This window comes from Anolis carolinensis, unplaced genomic scaffold, assembly GCF_035594765.1.
Source record: "Anolis carolinensis isolate JA03-04 unplaced genomic scaffold, rAnoCar3.1.pri scaffold_8, whole genome shotgun sequence".
Lineage (NCBI taxonomy): Eukaryota > Metazoa > Chordata > Lepidosauria > Squamata > Dactyloidae > Anolis > Anolis carolinensis.
This window is the reverse complement of record NW_026943819.1, coordinates 6,973,626-6,994,595: the sequence shown is the minus strand read 5'-3', so window position 1 is coordinate 6,994,595 and position 20,970 is coordinate 6,973,626. Positions and strand designations below refer to the sequence as shown.

The 20,970-nt window shown below is 45.2% G+C and overlaps 2 protein-coding genes across 2 annotated transcripts; one reads left to right on the top strand and one right to left on the bottom strand.

Moving 5' to 3' along the window:
• The first annotated feature begins 1,012 nt into the window (after positions 1–1,012).
• Positions 1,013–15,903, top strand: htra4 (HtrA serine peptidase 4). Its single transcript, XM_062961477.1, has 9 exons — positions 1,013–1,521; positions 10,550–10,649; positions 11,329–11,533; positions 12,453–12,647; positions 14,003–14,035; positions 14,408–14,522; positions 14,757–14,814; positions 14,980–15,081; positions 15,724–15,903. The coding sequence occupies exons 1-9, from the start codon at positions 1,092–1,094 to the stop codon at positions 15,887–15,889; spliced, it is 1,404 nt and encodes a 467-aa protein (XP_062817547.1). The 5' UTR covers positions 1,013–1,091; the 3' UTR covers positions 15,890–15,903.
• A 1,388-nt stretch (positions 15,904–17,291) lies between these two features.
• Positions 17,292–20,557, bottom strand: tm2d2 (TM2 domain containing 2). Its single transcript, XM_003226839.4, has 4 exons — positions 20,257–20,557; positions 18,534–18,621; positions 18,166–18,281; positions 17,292–17,939 (listed from the first exon to the last, which is right to left on the bottom strand). The coding sequence occupies exons 1-4, from the start codon at positions 20,478–20,480 to the stop codon at positions 17,726–17,728; spliced, it is 642 nt and encodes a 213-aa protein (XP_003226887.1). The 5' UTR covers positions 20,481–20,557; the 3' UTR covers positions 17,292–17,725.
• Between the last annotated feature and the right edge of the window lie 413 nt (positions 20,558–20,970).

Below are 20,970 nucleotides of genomic sequence, written 5' to 3'. Positions count from 1 at the left end.
TCCCTTCAACTGTGGTGCCCAAAATTGGACACAGTATTCCAGGTGTGGTCTGACCAAGGCAAAATAGAATAGAGGGGAGCAGGACTTCCCTGGATCTAGACGCTATTCCCCTATTGATGCAGGCCAGAATCCCATTGGCTTTTTTAGCTGCCGCATCACATTGTTGGCTCATGTTTAACTTGTTGTCCACAAGGACTCCAAGATCTTTTTTGCACACACTGATGTCAAGCCAGACGTCACTCATTCTGTATCTTTGATTTCGATTTTTTCTGCTGAAGTGAAGTATCTTGCATTTGTCCTTGTTGAACTTCATTTTGTTAGTTTCGGCCCATCTCTCTAATCTGTTAAGATCGTTTTGAATTCTGCTCCTGTCTTCTGGAGTGTTGGCTCTCCCTCCCAGTTTGGTGTCGTCTGCAAACTTGATGATCGTGCCTTCTATCCCTTCGTATAAGTCGTTAATAAAGATGTTGAACAGAACCGGGCCCAGGACGGAGCCCTGCTGATGGCACTCCACTCGTGACTTCTTTCCAAGATGAAGACGACGCATTGGTGAGCACCCTTTGGGTTCGTTCACTTAGCCAATTACAGATCCACGTAACCGCAGTTTTGTCTAGCCCACATTTTACTAGTTTGTTTGCCAGAAGGTCGTGGGGAACGTTGTCGAAGGCCTTACTGAAATCCAGGTAGGCTACATCCACGGCATTCCCTGTATCGACCCAACTCGTAACTCAGATGAGTCTGGCATGACTTGTTTTTGTTAAATCCATGTGGACTATTAGCAATGACCGCATTTGTTTCTAAGTGTTCGCAGACCACTTCCTTAATCTTTTCCAGAATCTTGCCTGCCATAGATGTAGGCGAAACGTCAGGATAGAATACTTCTGGAACATGGCCATACAGCCCGGAAAACATACAACAACCCAGTCTTTCTGGAGTCGCGCCCCTTTGGCACCGCTTGGCTTTGCGCCTTTTGACGCACCGACGGCGCTGCATAAAAGGCCTGCCTCGCCTTCCCAGGGTGGTTTTCTCCAAAGGCGGGATCCCGGGCTCTCCTTAAACCCGACGGGGCGCCTCGCAGGACAGAAGGGCTCATGGCTGCGACGGGGCCGGCGCTGCTCTGCCTCCTGGCGCTGCTCCTGCCCGGGCTGCGAGGGCAGCCGCCTTGCCCGCCCTCCTGCCAGCCCTCGCGCTGCCCGCCGCCCTCGCCCCGCGCCTGCCGGGCCCTCGGGGGCCAGCCGCGCCCCGACCGCTGCCACTGCTGCTGGGAATGCGCCGCCGGAGAAGGGCAGCCCTGCGGCCCGGGAGGCCTCTGCGCCTCGGGGCTCGTCTGCCAGCGGCCCGGAGGAGGGTCCCGCGCCACGGGCACCTGCACATGCGCCCACTCCCCGGCGCCCGTCTGCGGGAGCGACCGACGCACCTACCGCAGCCTGTGCCACCTCAAGGCGCACAACAAGGAGGCGCCGCGGAAGGAGAGCCAGCTGCCCGTCATTGCCGTCCAGAAGGGCGCCTGCGGGGAGAAAGGTAGGGACCCTGGGACTCAGAGAATCACAGGGTCACAAGGGGCCTCAAGGGCCATCTAGTCCAGCCCCCCGCCATGCAGGACAAGAGCAAACTACCCCAGACAGATGGCTATCCATCCAGCCTCTAATTAGGAGCTTCCAAAGAATTATAGAGTTAGAAGAGACCACAAGGGCCATCTAGTCCAGCCCCCTGCCATCCAGCATAATATTAAAAGCTTCCAAGGAATCATAGATTTAGAAGAGACCACAAGGGCCATCTAGTCCAGCCCCTGCCATCCAGCATAATATTAAAAGCTTCCAAGGGATCATAGATTTAGAAGAGACCACAAGGGCCATCTAGTCCAGCCCCCTGCCATCCAGCATAATATTAAAAACTTCCAAGGAATCATAGATTTAGAAGAGACCACAAGGGCCATCTAGTCCAGCCCCCTGCCATCCAGCATAATATTAAAAACTTCCAAGGAATCATAGATTTAAAAGAGACCACAAGGGCCATCTAGTCCAGCCCCCTGCCATCCAGCATAATATTAAAAGCTTCCAAGGGATCATAGATTTAGAAGAGACCACAAGGGCCATCTAGTCCAGCCCCCTGCCATCCAGCATAATATTAAAAGCTTCCAAGGGATCATAGATTTAGAAGAGACCACAAGGGCCATCTAGTCCAGCCCCCTGCCATCCAGCATAATATTAAAAGCTTCCAAGGGATCATAGATTTAGAAGAGACAACAAGGGCCATCTAGTCCAGCCCCTGCCATCCAGCATAATATTAAAAGCTTCCAAGGGATCATAGATTTAGAAGAGACCACAAGGGCCATCTAGTCCAGCCCCCTGCCATCCAGCATAATATTAAAAACTTCCAAGGAATCATAGATTTAGAAGAGACCACAAGGGCCATCTAGTCCAGCCCCCTGCCATCCAGCATAATATTAAAAACTTCCAAGGAATCATAGATTTAAAAGAGACCACAAGGGCCATCTAGTCCAGCCCCCTGCCATCCAGCATAATATTAAAAGCTTCCAAGGGATCATAGATTTAGAAGAGACCACAAGGGCCATCTAGTCCAGCCCCCTGCCATCCAGCATAATATTAAAAGCTTCCAAGGGATCATAGATTTAGAAGAGACCACAAGGGCCATCTAGTCCAGCCCCCTGCCATCCAGCATAATATTAAAAGCTTCCAAGGGATCATAGATTTAGAAGAGACAACAAGGGCCATCTAGTCCAGCCCCTGCCATCCAGCATAATATTAAAAGCTTCCAAGGGATCATAGATTTAGAAGAGACCACAAGGGCCATCTAGTCCAGCCCCCTGCCATCCAGCATAATATTAAAAGCTTCCAAGGAATCATAGATTTAGAAGAGACCACAAGGGCCATCTAGTCCAGCCCCTGCCATCCAGCATAATATTAAAAGCTTCCAAGGGATCATAGATTTAGAAGAGACCACAAGGGCCATCTAGTCCAGCCCCCTGCCATCCAGCATAATATTAAAAACTTCCAAGGAATCATAGATTTAGAAGAGACCACAAGGGCCATCTAGTCCAGCCCCCTGCCATCCAGCATAATATTAAAAACTTCCAAGGAATCATAGATTTAAAAGAGACCACAAGGGCCATCTAGTCCAGCCCCCTGCCATCCAGCATAATATTAAAAGCTTCCAAGGGATCATAGATTTAGAAGAGACCACAAGGGCCATCTAGTCCAGCCCCCTGCCATCCAGCATAATATTAAAAGCTTCCAAGGGATCATAGATTTAGAAGAGACCACAAGGGCCATCTAGTCCAGCCCCCTGCCATCCAGCATAATATTAAAAGCTTCCAAGGGATCATAGATTTAGAAGAGACAACAAGGGCCATCTAGTCCAGCCCCTGCCATCCAGCATAATATTAAAAGCTTCCAAGGGATCATAGATTTAGAAGAGACCACAAGGGCCATCTAGTCCAGCCCCCTGCCATCCAGCATAATATTAAAAACTTCCAAGGAATCATAGATTTAGAAGAGACCACAAGGGCCATCTAGTCCAGCCCCCTGCCATCCAGCATAATATTAAAAACTTCCAAGGAATCATAGATTTAAAAGAGACCACAAGGGCCATCTAGTCCAGCCCCCTGCCATCCAGCATAATATTAAAAGCTTCCAAGGAATCATAGATTTAAAAGAGACCACAAGGGCCATCTAGTCCAGCCCCCTGCCATCCAGCATAATATTAAAAGCTTCCAAGGAATCATAGATTTAAAAGAGACCACAAGGGCCATCTAGTCCAGCCCCCTGCCATCCAGCATAATATTAAAAGCTTCCAAGGAATCATAGATTTAGAAGAGACCACAAGGGCCATCTAGTCCAGCCCCCTGCCATCCAGCATAATATTAAAAGTTTCCAAGGAATCATAGATTTAAAAGAGACCACAAGGGCCATCTAGTCCAGCCCCCTGCCATCCAGCATAATATTAAAAGCTTCCAAGGAATCATAGATTTAGAAGAGACCACAAGGGCCATCTAGTCCAGCCCCCTGCCATCCAGCCTCAGATTAAAAGTTTCCAAGGAATCATAGATTTAAAAGAGACCACAAGGGCCATCTAGTCCAGCCCCCTGCCATCCAGCATAATATTAAAAGCTTCCAAGGAATCATAGATTTAGAAGAGACCACAAGGGCCATCTAGTCCAGCCCCCTGCCATCCAGCATAATATTAAAAGCTTCCAAGGAATCATAGATTTAGAAGAGACCACAAGGGCCATCTAGTCCAGCCCCCTGCCATCCAGCATAATATTAAAAGCTTCCAAGGAATCATAGATTTAAAAGAGACCACAAGGGCCATCTAGTCCAGCCCCCTGCCATCCAGCATAATATTAAAAGCTTCCAAGGAATCATAGATTTAAAAGAGACCACAAGGGCCATCTAGTCCAGCCCCCTGCCATCCAGCATAATATTAAAAGCTTCCAAGGAATCATAGATTTAAAAGAGACCACAAGGGCCATCTAGTCCAGCCCCCTGCCATCCAGCATAATATTAAAAGCTTCCAAGGAATCATAGATTTAGAAGAGACCACAAGGGCCATCTAGTCCAGCCCCCTGCCATCCAGCATAATATTAAAAGTTTCCAAGGAATCATAGATTTAAAAGAGACCACAAGGGCCATCTAGTCCAGCCCCCTGCCATCCAGCATAATATTAAAAGCTTCCAAGGAATCATAGATTTAGAAGAGACCACAAGGGCCATCTAGTCCAGCCCCCTGCCATCCAGCCTCAGATTAAAAGTTTCCAAGGAATCATAGATTTAAAAGAGACCACAAGGGCCATCTAGTCCAGCCCCCTGCCATCCAGCATAATATTAAAAGCTTCCAAGGAATCATAGATTTAGAAGAGACCACAAGGGCCATCTAGTCCAGCCCCCTGCCATCCAGCATAATATTAAAAGCTTCCAAGGAATCATAGATTTAGAAGGGACCACAAGGGCCATCTAGTCCAGTCCCCTGCCATCCAGCATAATATTAAAAGCTTCCAAGGAATCATAGATTTAGAAGGGACCACAAGGGCCATCTAGTCCAGTCCCCTGCCATCCAGCATAATATTAAAAGCTTCCAAGGAATCATAGATTTAGAAGGGACCACAAGGGCCATCTAGTCCAGTCCCCTGCCATCCAGCATAATATTAAAAGCTTCCAAGGAATCATAGATTTAGAAGGGACCACAAGGGCCATCTAGTCCAGTCCCCTGCCATCCAGCATAATATTAAAAGCTTCCAAGGAATCATAGATTTAGAAGAGACCACAAGGGCCATCTAGTCCAGTCCCCTGCCATCCAGCATAATATTAAAAGCTTCCAAGGAATCATAGATTTAGAAGGGACCACAAGGGCCATCTAGTCCAGTCCCCTGCCATCCAGCATAATATTAAAAGCTTCCAAGGAATCATAGATTTAGAAGGGACCACAAGGGCCATCTAGTCCAGTCCCCTGCCATCCAGCATAATATTAAAAGCTTCCAAGGAATCATAGATTTAGAAGAGACCACAAGGGCCATCTAGTCCAGCCCCCTGCCATCCAGCCTCAGATTACAAGTTTCCAAGGAATCATAGATTTAGAAGGGACCACAAGGGCCATCTAGTCCAGCCCCCTGCCATCCAGCATAATATTAAAAGCTTCCAAGGAATCATAGATTTAGAAGGGACCACAAGGGCCATCTAATCCAGCCCCCTGCCATCCAGCATAATATTAAAAGCTTCCAAGGAATCATAGATTTAGAAGGGACCACAAGGGCCATCTAGTCCAGCCCCCTGCCATCCAGCATAATATTAAAAGCTTCCAAGGAATCATAGATTTAGAAGAGACCACAAGGGCCATCTAGTCCAGTCCCCTGCCATCCAGCCTCAGATTACAAGTTTCCAAGGAATCATAGATTTAGAAGGGATCACAAGGGCCATCTAGTCCAGCCCCCTGCCATCCAGCCTCAGATTACAAGTTTCCAAGGAATCATAGATTTAGAAGAGACCACAAGGGCCATCTAGTCCAGCCCCCTGCCATCCAGCCTCAGATTACAAGTTTCCAAGGAATCATAGATTTAGAAGGGATCACAAGGGCCATCTAGTCCAGCCCCCTGCCATCCAGCCTCAGATTACAAGTTTCCAAGGAATCATAGATTTAGAAGGGACCACAAGGGCCATCTAGTCCAGTCCCCTGCCATCCAGCATAATATTAAAAGCTTCCAAGGAATCATAGATTTAGAAGGGACCACAAGGGCCATCTAGTCCAGCCCCCTGCCATCCAGCATAATATTAAAAGCTTCCAAGGAATCATAGATTTAGAAGAGACCACAAGGGCCATCTAGTCCAGTCCCCTGCCATCCAGCCTCAGATTACAAGTTTCCAAGGAATCATAGATTTAGAAGGGATCACAAGGGCCATCTAGTCCAGCCCCCTGCCATCCAGCCTCAGATTACAAGTTTCCAAGGAATCATAGATTTAGAAGGGATCACAAGGGCCATCTAGTCCAGTCCCCTGCCATCCAGCATAATATTAAAAGCTTCCAAGGAATCATAGATTTAGAAGGGACCACAAGGGCCATCTAGTCCAGTCCCCTGCCATCCAGCATAATATTAAAAGCTTCCAAGGAATCATAGATTTAGAAGAGACCACAAGGGCCATCTAGTCCAGCCCCCTGCCATCCAGCATAATATTAAAAGCTTCCAAGGAATCATAGATTTAAAAGAGACCACAAGGGCCATCTAGTCCAGCCCCCTGCCATCCAGCATAATATTAAAAGCTTCCAAGGAATCATAGATTTAGAAGAGACCACAAGGGCCATCTAGTCCAGCCCCCTGCCATCCAGCCTCAGATTAAAAGTTTCCAAGGAATCATAGATTTAAAAGAGACCACAAGGGCCATCTAGTCCAGCCCCCTGCCATCCAGCATAATATTAAAAGCTTCCAAGGAATCATAGATTTAGAAGGGACCACAAGGGCCATCTAGTCCAGTCCCCTGCCATCCAGCATAATATTAAAAGCTTCCAAGGAATCATAGATTTAGAAGGGACCACAAGGGCCATCTAGTCCAGTCCCCTGCCATCCAGCATAATATTAAAAGCTTCCAAGGAATCATAGATTTAGAAGAGACCACAAGGGCCATCTAGTCCAGTCCCCTGCCATCCAGCATAATATTAAAAGCTTCCAAGGAATCATAGATTTAGAAGGGACCACAAGGGCCATCTAGTCCAGTCCCCTGCCATCCAGCATAATATTAAAAGCTTCCAAGGAATCATAGATTTAGAAGGGACCACAAGGGCCATCTAGTCCAGTCCCCTGCCATCCAGCATAATATTAAAAGCTTCCAAGGAATCATAGATTTAAAAGAGACCACAAGGGCCATCTAGTCCAGCCCCCTGCCATCCAGCCTCAGATTACAAGTTTCCAAGGAATCATAGATTTAGAAGGGACCACAAGGGCCATCTAGTCCAGCCCCCTGCCATCCAGCATAATATTAAAAGCTTCCAAGGAATCATAGATTTAGAAGGGACCACAAGGGCCATCTAATCCAGCCCCCTGCCATCCAGCATAATATTAAAAGCTTCCAAGGAATCATAGATTTAGAAGGGACCACAAGGGCCATCTAGTCCAGCCCCCTGCCATCCAGCCTCAGATTACAAGTTTCCAAGGAATCATAGATTTAGAAGGGATCACAAGGGCCATCTAGTCCAGCCCCCTGCCATCCAGCATAATATTAAAAGCTTCCAAGGAATCATAGATTTAGAAGGGACCACAAGGGCCATCTAATCCAGCCCCCTGCCATCCAGCATAATATTAAAAGCTTCCAAGGAATCATAGATTTAGAAGGGACCACAAGGGCCATCTAGTCCAGCCCCCTGCCATCCAGCCTCAGATTACAAGTTTCCAAGGAATCATAGATTTAGAAGGGACCACAAGGGCCATCTAGTCCAGCCCCCTGCCATCCAGCATAATATTAAAAGCTTCCAAGGAATCATAGATTTAGAAGGGACCACAAGGGCCATCTAATCCAGCCCCCTGCCATCCAGCATAATATTAAAAGCTTCCAAGGAATCATAGATTTAGAAGGGACCACAAGGGCCATCTAATCCAGCCCCCTGCCATCCAGCATAATATTAAAAGCTTCCAAGGAATCATAGATTTAGAAGAGACCACAAGGGCCATCTAGTCCAGCCCCCTGCCATCCAGCCTCAGATTACAAGTTTCCAAGGAATCATAGATTTAGAAGGGATCACAAGGGCCATCTAGTCCAGTCCCCTGCCATCCAGCATAATATTAAAAGCTTCCAAGGAATCATAGATTTAGAAGGGACCACAAGGGCCATCTAGTCCAGTCCCCTGCCATCCAGCATAATATTAAAAGCTTCCAAGGAATCATAGATTTAGAAGAGACCACAAGGGCCATCTAGTCCAGCCCCCTGCCATCCAGCCTCAGATTACAAGTTTCCAAGGAATCATAGATTTAGAAGGGACCACAAGGGCCATCTAGTCCAGCCCCCTGCCATCCAGCATAATATTAAAAGCTTCCAAGGAATCATAGATTTAGAAGGGACCACAAGGGCCATCTAATCCAGCCCCCTGCCATCCAGCATAATATTAAAAGCTTCCAAGGAATCATAGATTTAGAAGGGACCACAAGGGCCATCTAGTCCAGCCCCCTGCCATCCAGCATAATATTAAAAGCTTCCAAGGAATCATAGATTTAGAAGGGACCACAAGGGCCATCTAGTCCAGCCCCTTGCCATCCAGCATAATATTAAAAGCTTCCAAGGAATCATAGATTTAGAAGAGACAACAAGGGCCATCTAGTCCAGCCCCCTGCCATCCAGCATAATATTAAAAGCTTCCAAGGACTCATAGAGTTAGAAGAGACCACAAGAGCCATCTAGTGCAGTCCCCTGCCATGCAGGACAAGAGCAAAGTATCCCCGACAACCTCTGATGAAAAGTTTCCAAGGAATTAGAGTTATTAGAGACCACAAGAGCCATCTAGTCCAGCCCCCTGCCATGCAGAAAAAAAAACAAAGTACCCCCGACAGATGGCCCTCCATCCAGCCTCTAATTAATAGTAATAGTAATAGTAATAGTAATAATAATAATAATAATAATAATAATAATAATAATAATAATAATAATAAAACTTTATTTATACCCCACCACCATCTCCCTGTGGGGACTCGGGGCGGCTCACAATGTTACAAAAGTAACAGCGCAAATACATTAACAATATACACAGTTTAAAACATAAGAAGATGATAAAACAGAAGTTAAAACAAGGTTTATACAACAGTAGTAATATCAAAAAACCACCAATGCAATTCAGTCAACTTCAAATGTTTATGTTATATTGCTATTGCAGCAATATAAGATAAAATCATGGGATTAAAATAGAAGCTTCCAAGGAATCATAGAATGAGAAGAGGCCACAAGGGCCATCTAGTCCAGCCCCCTGGCATGCAGGACAAGAGCAAAGTACTCCTGACAGATGGCCATCCATCCAGCCTCTGATTAAAAGCTCCCTGTACATCTGGTGAGCAACCTGGCTGCTGCCCGTTGGACTGCTTGGAGCTTCCGAACAGTCTTCAAAGGCAACCCCATGTAGAGCGTTTGCAGTCATCTGTTTGAGATGTGACGAGAGCATGGACCGCTGTGGCCCAGTCTGACTTCCCAAGCTATGGGTGCAGCTGGCACACAAGTTTTAAGTGTGCAAAAGCTCCCATGGGGTTCCAGGCTCAACGATGAATTCAGGATCACACCCAAGCTGCAAACCTGTGTCTTTAGCGGGAGTGTAACCATGTCCAACACAGGCCGTATAGGTCTGTATCTCTTATAAGGGTTGGTTTGTTTATTAAAATCGAATGACTGTGTTGCAATATGATGCACTCTCTAAAATGCATGAAATGTTTGGTAAAGCTCTGCTTTAGGGGAGTGTGGTTGCATGACTTAAAGGCAATAATTATAAGGTGCTTATTAGCTGTAATGGCCATAAAAGTGAACCTGTGTAATCATGAAGCTGTGGCTGGGCTTAGAAATCATCATAATGACCGAACAGGATGCCAATTGTTTTCTTTCTTTCCTGGAAACTTTCTGCAGCCTGGCACCAATCCAGGGACCACCAATGTGACTAGTAGTGAATTAAGACCAGGTATTTCTTCTGTGTGGAGCCCTCGGTGGCACAGTATGTTCAAGCGCTGAGCTGCTGAACTTGCGGACCAAAAGGCCGCAGGTTCGAATCTGGGGAGTGGAGTGAGCGCCCGCTGCTAGCTCCAGCTTCTGCCAATTTAGCAGTTTGAAAACATGCAAATGTGAGTAGATCAATAGGTACCGCTCCTGCGGGAAGGTAACAGATCTCCATGCAGTCATGCCGGCCACATGACCTTGGAGGTGTCTATGGACAATGCCGGCTCTTTGGCTTAGAAATGGAGATGAGCACCAACCCCCAGAGTCGGACACGACTGGACTTAATGTCAGGGGAAACTTTACTTATTTCTTCTGCATTAGAGGAAACCCAAGTGAGTAACGGACACATTGGTTGCTCTGCAGATACTCCGGACCCCAACAGCCTGCGACAACGGTTCAACTTTATTGCTGACGTGGTGGAGAAGATTGCCCCGGCCGTTGTCCACTTGGAACTGTTCCGCAGGTAATGGAGGATCTGTCTGGTTATATCCTTTATCTGTAATGCTTGGGACCAGAAAAGTTTGGGATGTTGTAGTCCTTGCCTTTGCATATGTGTACATCTTGAGAGATCTTGGAGATGGTACCCAGGTCTAAACACAAGATTTGTTTGTTTCATATACACCTTACATACATCACCTGAATGTCATTCTGTGCATACTATGTGTTTAATAATATTCTGCATGAAACAACAGGAAATCAAAGATGTCATTGTTTCAGCCACCCGTTTGGCAAGTATTTGGACAGTTTTGGATGTTGAGAGATTTCACATAGTAAAAGGAGCAGATTCAGCCCTATGCTTTCCATGGCAATGTGATGGTAAATCTATTAAAAGGGTTAAATAGTTTGCATTGAGGGCCACATCAGCCTTCAAAGTGGTAATGAATTTTTTCCATGGTGGTCTGTGCTCTTTAATTTTTACCCAATTTGGTAAAACAGTGCCTCTTACATAAAATGGCAAGGTCAAGGTTTACTTTAGGGATTATTTTAGAGATGAATAATCGGTGCTTCATATTTGTTCATAGAATCCTAGAGTTATAAGAAACCCCAAGTCCAACCCACAAGAAAACACAATCAAAGCACTCCCAACAGATGCTCTTCCAGATGCCCATTGATACATTATTGTTGATGTTGTTTTGGGGCAGAGTGCCGTACACCAACAAAGAAATCCTGGTGTCCAGCGGCTCGGGCTTCATTGTGTCGGAAGACGGCTTGATTATCACCAATGCCCACGTTCTCACCAACAAGCAGAGGATCAAAGTGGAGCTCAAGAGCGGCCACCAGTTTGATGCCAAAATCAAAGAAGTCGACCACAAACTGGACATCGCCCTGATCAAAATAGACGCCAACGTAAGTCCAGCTGCTTTCCCTCCAAGGGCAAGTGGACTGCAAAGCTTGGGAAGTCAGTGAGTGGCCAGGTGGGGTTCTGGGAGTTGTAGTCTTTTTTTTTCAAAAAAAGTAGTATTATCTGCAGAAGAAAAGTGGCTTGCATCTGACTAGAAAGAATTTTTTTAAATACAGTCAGCCCTCATTCTCTGACATGATTGTCCCCACTCCGAGTCTTTTCAGGGAGATGGTGGTGGCATACAAGAATAAAGTAGCTATTATTATTATTATTATTATTATTATTATTATTATTATTATTATTATTATTGTATGGCACAGCAAACAAGATAGATATACTGGATTTCGTATCATAAAATCACAAGTCAAACACTTCCCAAGTGTTTAGGACTGTGTGATGTATTTTCGGATGATGCACACAGATCCCAGGAGGGTGGCCTTATGCAGTTGGCAGATCGTAATTTTGTCAATGTCTATTGTTTCCAAATGCCAGCTGAGATCTTTTGGCATGTGCCAATCACCACTGGGACCACCTGCACTGGTTTCTTCCAGAGTCTTTTGAAGTTCAATCTTGAGGTCCTGATAGCGGCTGAGTTTTTCGTATTGTTTTTCGTCAATGCGACTGTCACCTGGGATGGCGACATCAATAATCCAAATCTTTTTCTTTTCCACAACTGTGATGTCTGGTGTGTTGTGTTCCAGAACTTTGTCAGTCTGGATTCGAAAGTCCCACAGTATCTTTACGTGTACAGTGTAGATATTCCTTTAGTTTTACTTAGCTCTCACAGAGTTCTTTGCAAGTCTATCAGCTTATGTTATAGGTAACAACAAACTATTAAAGCATCCCTGTCGGCACACCTTCAAGGGGTTTTGGATCATCTTCTAGGCTTGACTCCTTCTTTGCTGTGTGTTTTCCCCCAATAAGATGGATCTCCCAGTGCTCTTGCTGGGCAGATCGTCCGACCTTCGGCCTGGGGAGTTTGTGGTGGCCCTGGGGAGCCCGTTCTCCTTGCAGAACACAGTGACAACAGGGATCGTGAGCAGCACACAACGGGACGGCAAGGAGCTGGGACTGAAGGACTCGGATATGGAGTATATCCAGACCGATGCCATCATCAATGTAAGTGAAGCCTTCTCTGGATAAGTGGAAGGCCATGTGTATCATATTGTTCATGATGTTTAGTTATGGCTGTTCCTAGACCAAAGAAATCCCTGCCAAGGAAAGCTGGGTTGATTCCGTCTTTGTCCAGCATACAAAACATTTTAAAACTCTAGGAAATAGCAAGCTTAGAAGGGCCTTGAATATGATAGAGGACTGTTGCTTCTAGTCCCATTTCTTTCAAATAAAATATTATAGTCTGTTGATGCTGCAAAGGGGATTTATTGGCTCCCCCCGATCAGATAGCTAAAGAGGGTTGCTGTTAGTCTTCTGGGCTGTATGGCCATGTTCCAGAAGCATTCTCTCCTGACATTTTGCCCATATCTATGGCAGGCATCCTCAGAGGTTGTGAGGTCTGTTGGAAACTAGGCAAATAGAGTTTATATATACAGTAGAGTCTCACTTATCCAAGCTAAACTGGCCGGCAGAAGCTTGGATAAGCGAATATCTTGGATAATGAGGGATTAAGGAAAAGCCTATTAAACATCAAATTATGATTTTACAAATTAAGCACCAAAACTTCATGTTATACAACAAATTTGACAGAAAAAGTAGTTCAATACCTAGTAATGTTATGTTGTAATCACTGTATTTACGAATTTAGCACCAAAATATCACGATACAGTAGAGTCTCACTTATCCAAGCTAAATGGGCCGGCAGAAGCTTGGATAAGCGAATATCTTGGATAACAAGGAGGGATTAAGGAAAAGCCTATTAAACATCAAATTAGGTTATGATTTTACAAATTAAGCATCAAAACTTCATGTTATACAACAAATTTGACAGAAAAAGTAGTTCAATACACAGTAATGTTATGTTGTAAATACTATATTTACGAATTTAGCACCAAAATATCACGATATATTGAAAACATTGACTACAAAAATGGCTTGGATTATCCAGAGGCTTGGATAAGCGAGGCTTGGATCAGTGAGACTCTACTGTATATTGAAAACATTGACTATAAAGATGGCTTGGATAATCCAGAAGTTTGGATAAGCGAGGCCTGGATAAGTGAGACTCTACTGTATGTGGAATGTCCAGGGTGGGAGAAAGAACTCTTGTCTGTTGGAGGCAAGTGTGACTGTTGCAACTAGCATTTAATGGTCTTGCAGCTTCAAAGCCTGGCTGCGTCCTGCCTCGGGAACTCCTTTGTTGGGAGGTGTTAGCTGGACCTGATTGTTTCCTGTCTGGAATTCCCATTTTTTTTAGTGTTGCTTTGTTTGGAATTCCTTTTGTTTGGAGGGAATTCTAGACAGGAAACAATCAGCATTTGGACAAGTGATTAACCTCCTGATTATCTTCTCACTTTCAGTATGGAAATTCCGGCGGGCCCTTGGTAAACCTGGTAAGGCATTACTTCTTTGTTTTCTCTCTCTGTTTCAGTGTTATCTAAATGTACTGGAGTATTTTCTTTTTTGTTGGTCCTCTGGCACCTATCATGTGTGCTGTGGTTAGAAGCATACATCTCCTGCGCTGCTACATCTTCAGAAACATCTAATGCTTTTAGTGCAAACCCTGTCCCATCATCGTCGTGCCCAATACTGATGCCGTCCAACATAAATCTCACTTGCTTTTTCTCCATTGCTGCGCGTTCTATTGACTACTGACTTTTTTGGTTGTCCCATCACATTGTTGACTCATGTTCAGCTTGTGGCCTGTTGACCTCCTGCACCCAATGTCTTCATTTCTCAGTCGCATTTCCTGTTCTTCCCAATAGGACGGTGAAGTCATTGGGATGAATACTCTGAAAGTTACAGCCGGCATCTCCTTCGCCATCCCGTCAGATCGCATCCGTCAGTTCCTGGAAGACTCGCACAACCGCCAGACAAAAGGTGAGTGTGTCAGGAAGCACAACTGGAAATTCAATGGAGTTTCCTTCTTCAGAGATTTTTAAACAGGCTAGGCGAGCATCTGTCAGGAGCGCTTTGATTGTGTATTCCTACATGGCTGAATGGGGTTGGACTGTATGGCCCTTGGGGTCTCTTCTAAAACTATATCAGCTACTGTGTGACATTTTTAGTTGATTATTTCAGAATGCTTATGGCCCATTTCTCCCCTCTTTCTAGGGAAGAGCAGGACCAAGAAGAAGTATCTAGGACTCCGGATGCTCCCTCTGACTTTCAAGTAAGCTTTTGTTGTTATTTTCTGCTGTGTTTCACTCACCAGGATGTTGCACTTTTTCATAACCTGGAAACCGCTTCTGCAAATTACCAGGGATGGGATTCCTGGCTAGAGTCATGGGTTTCCAAATTACTGGACTGCTCGACCCTCTTTGCTATCTATTTCCAGCCTCATCCGTGAGTTGAGACGAAGGGACCGGAATTTTCCAGACCTGATTGCCGGGGTTGGGGTCTATGTCTATGAGGTGATTCCAGGAACGGCTGCCGAAAGGTAAAAAAGATGAATATGGGATGAACTGCCAGAATGTTCTTGAATTACAGTAGAAATCAAAGCAAGGAGAGGCACTTCCTTGAAGAAAGTTTGGATTCAGAAGTGCGTCTCTCACGCTGCCTCTGATTACAGTAGTTCTAGGTTTACCATGCTTTTGTGCAGATATATAATTCCCATAATCCACATCTTACCTTTTTATGTTGGAATTACAATTCAACATTTCTGGAGGTCTTTAGTGTTCTTTGTCAAAGAGTATTGGTGCCTCACTAAACTATCTAATTCTATTTTAATTCTATTTTAATGTTTGTATATTTTTAGATTTTAAATTGTACTGTACTGGCTTTACTGTTAGACACTTTGAACATCCTTTAGAGAAAAAGCAGGGTATAAATAATTATACAAACCCCAGGACTGACATAGCACCGAGTTCAAGTGGTATCAAACTGCATAAATTATATAGTATAGATGTACTCCATAAAAATCCTAATTTTCTTTGTGTGTCCAATGAATTAGAAACTTACAAGAATTCAGTTATTAAATGTCCAAACCCTTTTGCTATTATCAATGGGGTTTCACCAGTTGGAAATGTCTCCATAAAAGCCCACTTCTCCTGGACTTTAAATTCTCTGGCTTTCATTGCAGCGCTGGCCTAGAAGATGGGGATGTCATTATTGCCATTAATGGGAAAACCGTCACTTCGACGCGAGACGTCACGGATGCCGTGCAGAACAGCGAGGCCCTTGCCATTGTGGTGCGACGAGGGAATGAAGACCTCATCCTGACAGTCGTGCCAGACGAAATTGATTAAAAGTTGCCCTTTTGAAGCAATAGAGTTGTGTGGGAGTCTTAAGTGAGTCTGTAAGACACAGCAGCATACTGCACGGTGTATGCCTTGTGTCAATTTTTTGATCAAAAACAGAAGCATTCTGCTTATCTGATGGTTAGGGGCCTGAACCAATGTCAGAAAGCTGAATTGGTTGAAAAGCAGAACCCAGGTTTTTGAAGCTTGCAAATGCAAAACTAAAGATTGGATAGTGCTACACTTTTTTATCATGTCAAAAGCATTTTGAGAACATGCTGCAAGTCGCTCCTGGTGTGAGAAAATTGGCTGTTTACAGAGATGTTGCCCAGGGGATGCCTGGATGTGTTATTGGGAGGCTTTTCTCATGTCTTCGCAAGCTAGAGCTGACAGACAAGAACTCACCCTGTCTCGCAGATTGGAACTGGCAACCTTCAGGTCAGCAGTTCACAAGGGTTTCACCCATTGCGTCACCACACTGACTGAGAAGAAAACCCCAAGGGTGCAAAAACCAGGGACTAGAAGTACAGAACACAGTGATATTGGAAAGGTGGAAAGTCCAAAAACAAGTCATCAAAGAGTGGGGAATACATGCAATCCAACAGGAAAGAAGACAAAATGTTGGGTTTTTAAAAATGTCATCAAACCGAATGAGACTTGGATTCAATCATGCAACCGTCTAAGTAGGCAGGGGCCTGAATTGCAAGCAATAGTCTCTGTGCACATTAACAGATTAACTTAATTCCTCTAGTTTCGTAGCGGACCAGCTGCAGAACAGTATAGGCAACCAAAAGCATCTAAACACAGAATGTATCCAGGTTGTCCCAAGTAGGCTTTTAAAATTAAAACCATGCTAGTTATTGGTTGTCCTATAAGTAACTTTTTTGGGGAGAAGTTTCTAACCCCTCTACTTGAACAACTATTTTAGTGGTGCTTCTCTCCTAGTGGAATTGACACTGCAAGGCTGGCAATAACTTTGTTTCCCCTAAATTACATGAAAATGATAAAGGCATTATAGTACATGAGCTCACATGTCTTTGGATGGAAAGAATGGCTTCCAGGGATGTGTAAGCCTGTTGACCGGACTAAAATGACTTCGTTTCTGACATTTATGAAGCATTTCTTCATAAATATTCACACGTTGATACGATGCTAGGCTGATTCATGGCCATTCTGTACTTCATAGCATGAAAGCGAAAACATCCAGTTATATCTCTATAGCCAGACATGAAATTATGACATCAGTGATGAGATCTTCTGGGGATCTCAATACCCCCATTATAATTTTATGGGGACAGACTGCCCCAAATCCTCATGGCTTTTCCATTCTTTGAAGCAAGTAGGCAGGATTGCAGAAGCATCTAGAGGTCCCTTTGTAACAGTATCCTTCAGATACATACTAACCTCCATGTTATTTCCAGCAAATCCTGGCTGTACACATTTATTAGGGGAAATCCGGTTTCAAAACATACAACAGGGAGATCAACAATTAAGGGTAGATTGCCATTACTTTGTCACTTCCTGGGGAAGAGAAGTGTGTAATAATACATATTATTACTGGAGTGGTAAATCCATAGAGTAGGTTTGCTCTACAGTCCGGAAGTCTTCCCAGCTCTGTGTGGGAAGGACAAAATCAGCTACCATTTAAGCCAACTATGAAGTATATACAGCAGAAGTATGGTTAGCATTCCCCCCTGTGTTCTAGGAGGAACCACTTGAAGTGTAAAATAAATAGAGCAGTGTAGTCTTTTGTTCCCGCAAAAGTGGATTCATGCATTCTGTCTCCAGCCGAGCCAAGATTCCCTTATTGCTTTCGTCTTTGGTTTTAGGTCCAATCCCAGCTTTCTAATAAATGGTGCACCAGTTGCTTCCGTCGCTGGGCATCAATCCCCCAGTGATGAGGAGGATCAGGTCCACAAACCACCAAATCCCGAGTCCGCCCAATGTAAGGAGCTTGCCCACTGCGGTGCCTGTGTGCCCCAAGCAGAACCGGTCCACTCCGAAGCAACCCAGGAAAAAGGAGTAGAGGAGGGTGGTGATGAAGTAGTGCCCCGTGTACCTGGGATAAAGCCAAGATAGAGGACACATTGACACACACTGTCAACAAGTGTAGTCATAGTTACAAAACAAACATGTTCACTTCAGCACTATGAGATCTATGTTTACCCTTAGCTTCTGTGAAGAAATAGCTAGTTAGAATGGAAGGGAAAATGGTAAGCACAATCACCTCACATTGCATTTTTGGTCTAGCTTTTTCAAGAAGATTCCCAAGAAAGTAGACTCACTTGATGCATGGTTTGTTCCCACGCAGGAAGGTCTGCTCTCCTGCACACTCAATGCCATCCAGCACCCTGCAGAAGACCAGAGTGTGGCTCACGTCACTGTAGGCTTGGCCACCAAACTATGATAGGGGAAAAAACAGCAAATTCCTTCACTTAACCAAACGTTTTCTGTTGCTAAATGAACACAGGGATAAGGGAAATGAGCTCTCTGTATATACCTCAACACAAAATGTCATAGGGGATGTTAACTTTTCCTTATGCTACCCAAAGCTATAAATATGCTGGAATTATAAGAACAAACCTACAGAAGCTATCGGGACTGCCTGTATGTAGACGGCGAAACATGGCCCATGGATCTCTCCCGGACTCACCTTGAGGCATCCATAGCCCTGCTCTTCCCTGGCACTGGCGTTCCCAGCAAGATCCACAGGCGCTTCGCAGTCAATGAACTCCTCCGGCCTGTAAATGAACCACAAAAGATATTCAGATCTGGGGAAAAAACCCTTTCAATTCTGAAAGTATGCCCTGGAAGGACAAGTATAAGACCAAAGTCGGAGCACAGTAACAATGGATGAAGATTCTGCCAGTGTTTCTATTTCTTTCCTTGGCCTGACATGCCCCAGTTTGACATCTACATTGTAGAATCATAGTCGGAAGAGACCGTGTGGGCCACCTAGTCCAACCCCTTGCCCTACAGGAAAACAACAAAGTACCCCTGACTGATTACCTCTGTTTAAAAGCTTCCAAGGAAGGAGTGTCCTTCCACCATTATTCGAGGCAGAATTCCACCGCTGGAACAGCTCTTACAGACAGGAAGTTCTTCCTAATGTTCAGGTGGAAACAATTCCCTGAATTTTGAACCCGTAGCTCCATTGAGTCCTTGTCTCCAGGGCAGCAAAAAACAAGCCTGATCCCCTTTCCTTATGACATTGAATAGCCTTGCAGCTTAGCATTAAATAGGAAAGTAAATAAAGAGGTAAAGGTAAAGGTTTCCCCTGACGTTAAGTCCAATCATGTCTGACTCTGGGGGTTGGTGCTCATTTCCATTTCTAAGCTGAAGAGTCGGCATTGTCCGTAGACACCTCCAAGGTCATGTGGCCAGCATGACTGCATGGACTGCTGTTACCTTCCCGCCAGAACTGTACCTATTGATCTACTCACACTGGCATGTTTTTGAACTGTTAGGCTGGCAGAAGCTGGAGCAACAGCGGGCGCTCATTCTGCTCCCGGGATTTGAACCTGCGACCTTTTGGTCTGCAAGTTCAGCAGCTCAGTGCTTTAACACACTTCGCCACCGGGGAACAACACTAAAAAAACAGGGGAATTCCAGACAGGAAACAATCACGGCCAGCTAACACCTCCCAACAAAGGATTCCCCCAGGCAGGAAGCAGCCAGGCTTTGAAGCTGCAAGGCCAGTCAATGCTAATAATGTATAAATATATAACATATTGTATATACATATAATATTGATAATAATATTATAATGGAATACAATATTATACTACTAACAATATAATATAATAATATTAGTTAGATATTATATATTAAATGTAATATTACTAATAATATTACCATATAATGATATAGTGCAATATAGTAATTTAATGCTTATATTGTGCTATGCTAATAATATATTGTATGTTCATTTGATTCGCAAGCCGCTCTGAGTCCCCTTCGGGGTGAGAAGTGCAGGATATAAATGTAGTAAATAAATAATCAAGCTGGTCAACTGCAACATTCATACCTGCCTACAACAGACAAGAGTTCTTCCTCCCACCCTGGACATCATTCCAGATATATAAACCCCACTTGCCTAGTTTCCAATAGACCTCACAACCTCTGATGATGCCTGTGGACAAAACGTCAGGAGAGAATGCTTCTGGAACATGGCCAGACAGCTCAGAAAACTCAAAGCAACCCAATGCTCAAGATCCTGCTGTGCCAAAGAGTCCTTGATGCCTCATCAAAGTGGGTCCTCTCCACATCTCCAGGAAACCCCGCCCCTCTGGGGCTAAACCACGCCTTCTTTGGACCGTGCCCGCCCACCAGAATTGGCCACGCCCCCTGCGCCATAAGCCACACCCACTTCTTACAAATGGTCGCAGCGGACGAGCGGCGAGTAGGGCCCTTGATAGGCCCAAGGCGCTGTGGAAGTAGAGCCGGCGTCCGGGGGTTGCTCCGCGCCTGAGTCCCCAGAGCTTTCGGTGGCGTTGTGCTGGTGGCTCCGGGAGACGCCTTGGAGCAAGAGGAGGTTGCCGAGGAGCAGCGCCGCTTGGCCGCAGAGCAGCGCGTAGCTCACCGGGCCTCCGCCGACCATGGCCGCCCTCTCAGGGTTGCTCTCCAAGTCCCTTCACGCGCACCTCCAATCAGAAGCTGTTGTCTCCGCCGGGAGGCGGGACAAAGTCGCCGCTCCGGCCAATGGAAACAGAGAAGGGACTGCCCTTGCGTAAACTCCAGAGATAGGAAATTAGTGCGACTTAGGTGGCGCCGTCCAATGGAGGGAAGCGAGGCTTAAGCTACAGCGCATGCGCGCTATACACTCCTTTCACTCCCTTTGATTGCTTGCTGCTGCCTCCTACCGGTAAGAGAAAGCAATGCAGCACCTTCCAATATTCTTAGTAAATCTGCACACCTGGAAAGTAGAAAACTAGCACTTCCAGGCCTCTTCTACACAGCTGTATAAAACCCCACATGAGTCCTTACCTGTACTAGATTTCTGCTTGCAAGGAGAAAGCATAGCAGGAAGGTCATCAGTCAAGGTTTTCCATATATAGTAGAGACTCACTTATCCAACATTCACTTATCCA

Excerpts from the sequence above, each read along its gene's own strand:
- htra4 (XM_062961477.1), top strand. The coding sequence starts at position 1,092 with ATGGCTGCGACGGGGCCGGCGCTGCTCTGCCTCCTGGCGCTGCTCCTG. Across the intron at positions 10,650-11,328 it reads CACTTGGAACTGTTCCGCAG|AGTGCCGTACACCAACAAAG; the intron begins GTAATGGAGGAT and ends GTTTTGGGGCAG. Across the intron at positions 12,648-14,002 it reads AGACCGATGCCATCATCAAT|TATGGAAATTCCGGCGGGCC; the intron begins GTAAGTGAAGCC and ends TCTCACTTTCAG.
- tm2d2 (XM_003226839.4), bottom strand. The coding sequence starts at position 20,480 with ATGGTCGGCGGAGGCCCGGTGAGCTACGCGCTGCTCTGCGGCCAAGCG. Across the intron at positions 18,282-18,533 it reads AGGGCTATGGATGCCTCAAG|TTTGGTGGCCAAGCCTACAG; the intron begins GTGAGTCCGGGA and ends CCCCTATCATAG. Across the intron at positions 17,940-18,165 it reads GGGAACAAACCATGCATCAA|GTACACGGGGCACTACTTCA; the intron begins GTGAGTCTACTT and ends GCTTTATCCCAG.